The sequence below is a fragment of the Adiantum capillus-veneris genome, chromosome 2 (assembly GCF_014529385.1).
Source record: "Adiantum capillus-veneris isolate H3 chromosome 2, ASM1452938v2, whole genome shotgun sequence".
NCBI classification, from domain to species: Eukaryota; Viridiplantae; Streptophyta; class Polypodiopsida; order Polypodiales; family Pteridaceae; genus Adiantum; species Adiantum capillus-veneris.
The window spans coordinates 174,666,730-174,672,835 of NC_140932.1; the positions used below are offsets into that span (position 1 = coordinate 174,666,730).

Below are 6,106 nucleotides of genomic sequence, written 5' to 3' on the forward strand. Positions count from 1 at the left end.
AAGATTTGACAAAGGCGATTGACATGGCACATGTGGTGGCGACCACAATGGTCACTACAGCAGATTTCTAGTCAAAGGGAAATTGCCGCCACTAGCTTCACTCAGAGAGGCGCTTTTGAGTGGCAGAGAGGGGCAAACAATGCTATCAATGGTGGGAGTTCAATTATCGATGTATGAATCCGTAAGTCGCAGTCCAAGGTACATGCATTTGGCAAGGAACTAACTAGACGTATCTAATAAACACTATGTTGCTGAAATTCTGGCAAAATCCGAGGGTAATTAGTCAAGTGTGCTTTCTTGGGAGCAGCATGGATGGATTTTATAGATGAGTGCACCAATCCATTATTGTTGATTGGATTATGGATAGGACGTGTTTCAAAGTTTAGTGTCTGGAAGTACTTTGGACGTGATATGTTCATTGTTCATGAATGAGATCCTTGCATGTAGTGTGATCTACAGCTGAATTTTCTAAACGGCAACTGATGCTCAACATGGAATTCTTCTAAGAAACAAAGTTGTGTAGTAAATTTGAGGCATATCCAGTAGTCTGCAGCTACTGGAGTGTTCATGGTAGCTGCTTCATAAACTTAGTCTCACTACTAGCTGTAGAGAGGGTGTCGAGTTTTGGCATCTCAAGTGAATTGCCCAATGTGATTCCATTATTTAGTTTGTCTTTTAGGTATTTATTTTGCTTATTTATCAAATTTTGGGAAGGGCAATTTACTGACGTTGCTATATAAGCAACAACCCTCAGGCCTCATTGTATTCACATCAGTCATTCATTGCCAAGGTTGATTGGTTCAGGAGAGTCTCTCTCTCTCTCTCTCTCTCTCTCTCTCTCTCTCTCTCTCTCTCTCTCCCCCCCCCCCCCCCCAACCCCGTGTTTTCTATGCTTCTACATCGTTGACTTTGACAAATCATCTACGGCAATCATTAGTCGCATTTGCCCATGCATTATCAGTCCACGCATACCCTCTCATCACCGTCTCGCGTGCCATTTGTTACTTCACACTGGTGGTCACTCCTCTACAAGTAGTTGGATTTTTTTGGTATTCTAGGTTGGTTATCATAAGTGCATAATCATCACAATGAGGAATCCCCACAATAGGTTGAATCATAGTGGGTGCACTACTCATTTGTTATGCGGGTATAGTTAACTACCATCTAGTAATATCATCCTCCTTTTTATAAGATAGGGAGAAATTGATACAACATTCCTTATCTTGTATGAGACAAGGAAAGGGTTGAGTTTCAATTTTTGGGATTTGAATATACTCCCAATTTATGGTGCCTTTCCTAGTGAAATATAGACTTAAATTGGTGCCCTTCCTAGTGGAAATATAGACAAGTGTTGTGCTTTTCCCACCGTGTGCATGCGGCAATAGAGATGTAATCAATAGAGATATTGGAAAAGGAAAAGTCTTTGAAGGTTGTTGTATAGGAGTGTCGAGGGCTTCAGTGATGTGAGAGCTACATTACGGAAGAAGAGATGATGATGATGACGCACAAGGGAACAACACAGAAGCAATGATGATGGTAGACATGATAGCAAAAGTGGACATCACAGTCGACACGATGGAAAAGGTTGCAGAAGAGCCAATGATGGAGATCCCAGCAGAGACAATCGATACTACGATGGAGATCACCATAAACACTATCAAAATTCAAAATGAGAGAAGGTATACATGAAAGACAAAGAGAGCATGGGATTGTAGCCACAAGAATGGTGATCGAAGGACTAGTGTAGGGATGTACAATAAATATGGATATACAATAAATATAGTAGTAGTGACGACAATGATGAATAAATAGACCAAGTAGAAGCATCGAAGGGATAGAAATCCTAGATCTTCAAACGGAAGCAAAAGCACCGAGACGATAGAAATCCTACCTCTACAAAAGGGCATGAACAAAAGGAACCAGAGGTGGTCAATGTTTACTAAGACATGTCATCGATCATGGCTACTTTGTGTAGCTTAAAGGCTTTGTGATCAAAATAAGTTCACCCGGTTTCACATGTCATCAGTCATGGCTACTTTGTGCAAGCGTTGTGATCAAAATGTCGTATTCGTACACATACCTAGTTTCACGTCATCAATCATGGCTTCGTATAGCTTACAGACGTACACGTACCTAGACGTGGCTTCGTGTAGCTTATAGGCTTTGTGATCTAAATGTCATATATTGGTACACGTCATATATTGGTACAAGTATGATGGATAATTTGCAAAAAGAAATTGTGAAGAGAGAGCAAGGGATATGGATTACGTCAATCGTCTCCATGAATAAAATTAACCTTTCCATGAAGGATACGGACCAAAAGGTAGGATAAAATCTCCTACTAATTAAAAAAAGCTCTTTGGACCGAGGCATCTAATCTCTCTAGTATGAATCACCGTTCACTAGGTCGCAAAGGGCTATCTGAAATAATCCTCAGCGATGTGGATGAGAATTCTTTTTAAGTGATCACTAAACAGAGCGAGTTCACCTAAGAGGTGGAAAAAGATACTGAGCAAATAATAGTGGTAGGACCTTGGATGTGAGGGATTATCCCAAATTTTATCATGATAGTTTGGACTCTTGTATCAAGATGAAGGTGCTAAAGAGGAGCTTAACATTGCCCTCAATGAAGATGAACGATCTTTCTTAAGAGGACAAACAAGGTACTGCATTGATTGTGTAGCCTATGACAATCATATCAAAATGGTACCCTATTGCCCTACTGGCATGTGCCCAGCAGCTCTTCAAGCCAAACTACAATATGTGGTAACAGAGATTCGATTCGATTCTTGAGGCCAAGTGTGATTGGAAGATCGATGTAGACAGAGGACAAACCAAAGCACACTAATATTGTTTCACAACAAGAAAGTTGCAACTTACTATAATGTATCATATGTAAACATATTGTTGCACAATTAAATTTTCCATTTTTCTTCCCTATAGTGTACCATATGTAGACATTCTTTCGATGACATGAAGACTAAACCAGCATGTCAACATAAGACCCCATCAACAATTTTCTATAACACCTTACAAAGTAAACAAAGGGTATCTATAGATTTAGATTTAGTTGGGAGGTGAAGCGTGTGGTAACGCCGCCCATAGTGCAGATCGTGTCAGTTGTTCATGGTTGAAAATCGACTCGCGATCATCGAGGCAGCCTAGAAAATGCCCATCTTCTTCTTCTGTACCAAAAACAGCAAAGAAATCAAGAGCAGGCCGCAGAGAGAGAGAGAGAGATCATACCCTCCGGCCGCCCTCGCCATCGCTTTCGCTGCGACTGCTTTCTCCTCCGTGCGTCTTCACCTTATTTTTTTTGCCCTTGACCTTGTTCTTTATCTTATCCATTGTGCCTTCCTGGTGAGGCGCAGCACTCGTAGGAGCACCGTAGCCTGGGGCTGCAGCGCCATAGCCAGGGGCTGCATACTGAGGCGCATGGGTGGCGCCATAGCCTGGGGCTGCGGCACCATAGCCAGGAGCTGCATACTGAGGCGCATGGGCGGCACCATAGCCTGGGGTTGCGTAGCCAGGGGCTGCATACTGAGGCACATAGGCGGCTCCTACAGTGTGGGGCTCCTCCTTGTGGCCGCCCATATGCAGCTTGTCGCCAATCTTCTCCATCATGTTGGCCATGCTTTGATTTCTCCCCTGAGAGCTGCTTATCTAATATGTAGACTTTGTCGTTGGGAGTAACAGGACTTAATGAGCAATTTTTTAGGTGTATGATCCGTTTGTTGACTTGCGATGGACCGTCCCGTTTATGTAGGGATGCCAAATGCTATTATGGGTTGACAAGCGTCCAATTTATCATCCTTCTTCCTCCTTGGTTCAACACTTGTCCTCCGCTAATCGCCACTTGGCTCTATTTGCCTCCCCCTCAAGGCCACCCTTTTGCAAGAAGGGGATCACTACAAGCCTTTCCTTGGAAGCACCCAACATTTAATTAAGTGAAAATTACCAAAATACCCCTCTAATTTGGGAAATTCTCAAAATACCTCCATGAGAGTAAATTTCTCCAAAAATAAAAAAATTTGTAGCTTTTTATAAGATGACTAATTGTCTATTGTACAAGATGCTTAAACTAGAATTTGAGTTAGTTATGTAGGCTTCGAGATGAATTGTTTCATTATTTTTAGAGGTAATTACCTTTTTTGTGAGGTAATTTGCGACAAATTACATGCTAAGCACTCGAAAACGGATCTCAATTGTCAACTAGTCTTGCTTGGTGGGCCTCACTATATAACATCTATAGAATAATCATGTAGCGCACGCCAATTGCGATCAAATCCAGCTTATTGAACTTAGGGTCTAGATTCTAGAAGCCACTACTGAAGGAAATTGATGTTACCCACGTTCGTCTTCATTTTAACTTTTGTCATGTCAATTTGATTGTACAACTGATCCAAGACAAGGTTGTTATAGTGTTGGACATTTCATCTTGTGAGTACATATTAATTATCTTAGTAGAGTTGTTGATGTAGTCATGCACATGCGTCTTATCTATAATACATGCACCCAAGGTACAATTGATCTTATCTAAGGATGGTTTTCTTTCACGAATAATGGTAAAAAATTGAAGCAATCTAGGGTCCGTTGCATGTCTTACAGAGCATGCATCTTGTCCAAAGTTGCATGTAGCTAGTGGACCGAACTTGTGATATGGCATGCGTTACAAAGCTCCTGTGTGTGACTACAAACTGGGGGTAGTTGGGCAAGAGAACACATTTGTTGATGAAGGGATCATCCAATGTACTGCTTGTTACGTTGATATTTTTACTTATGATAAGGTCAAAAGTCAGTTGTGTTAACATGGATAGCTCGTCTATACTTATAATATAAACCTCTTTAAAACATGATGCGGAAAATTCTAAAACAAGAAAATAGATAAAGCATGAATGAACTGCAACAATAAATGAGGTGCTTTACTGACTTGCAATGTTGTACTGTTGCTTTTCGATTGTCCAATCTATAGGCTGATATTTGAGTGAAGCTACAAAAAAGCAACATGAATAGTTAAACATAACATTTTGCGATGAAACGTCACAGATTGAAAGTGCAAAGTATATAGTGCACGTCATATAGAGGTGCCATACAAAAGTATGGTGGAGAGCTGGCACTGTGGTCTCTCCAAAAAATTATAAGAAACGAAAGCCGTGCCCTACTCCGTAGCGTTTATGTGTTGCGCCAAGCAAACACATGCGCATGGGAAATTGAATGCAGATAACGGACCTTGCAAATATGTTGTCGAGTTGAAGTTGCGCTTGTGCAATTGGAACATGCAGTGTTGTGAATATATGTCCTGCTTGTTAAAATTTCCCCAACTACTCGTTTGTTTTTTCCTACAGCTTGCTCTTGCTCTTATTAAGGATGCCCTATATCTAGCCACCAGTGCCCCGGCTGCAAATCTTGTTGCTCAACGACCTCCTTTATTTTGAAGCACTGCTCCCCCCATTAATTTCTCTACACTACTCGTTAGTGGCTACCTATTCTTTGTAGTTGCACGCTCTGTTTAGCTTCTCTTGCCTCATTCTTACTGCTCTTCAACTAGCACTGCTCATTGCCTCTTTATAACATTATAGCTCTCCTTAGAACAATAAATGCTTTGCCGTTCTGTTTGTAGATCCGAACCACCTGCATGTGCACCTTTTGTAAAATCTTGTTCATTTTCCCTCTTTACGTTGGTTTATGACCTTACACCAAGTGACACCAACTTTCCAAGTCTTCTTCACGCCCTCAACCTACAACTGCCCACCCATCAACTCTTCTGCACTTAAAGAGAGATCCATCCAAAAGCGGCTGGCAATTCAGTGAGCAGTGCGGAAGTGCCATTGTGACAGCCAGTTCATGATGCAGAAACTATTGCATCGAGAAGGTAGAATAAGCATTCTAGGCCGCTTGAACGGTTTACCAAAGACCTTGCAAACCCTGGTTACTTGTTATATTTCGGAGATCATGAACCTTGAAGGTACTTGGGGTGAAATATCTCAACGATCAGATATTTGGTGCGATCAAGGCATGGCAGAGCTATGTTCTAGTGCTATTGAGACAAAACATATCAGATTTCAATCGATGATCAGTGGGCATAATCTGGAGTTGAGTCACCAAA

General features: G+C 41.4%; 1 protein-coding gene across 1 annotated transcript; it reads right to left on the reverse strand.

The window, feature by feature from the left end:
* Positions 1 to 2,915: 2,915 nt before the first annotated feature.
* Positions 2,916 to 3,872, reverse strand: LOC147464095 (uncharacterized). Its single transcript, XM_086530289.1, has one exon. The coding sequence runs from the start codon at positions 3,631 to 3,633 to the stop codon at positions 3,241 to 3,243; it is 393 nt and encodes a 130-aa protein (XP_086386415.1). The 5' UTR covers positions 3,634 to 3,872; the 3' UTR covers positions 2,916 to 3,240.
* Positions 3,873 to 6,106: the final 2,234 nt, after the last annotated feature.

What these genes read in the sequence shown, in the direction of transcription:
- LOC147464095 (XM_086530289.1), bottom strand. Translation starts at nt 3,633, where the DNA reads ATGGCCAACATGATGGAGAAGATTGGCGACAAGCTGCATATGGGCGGC.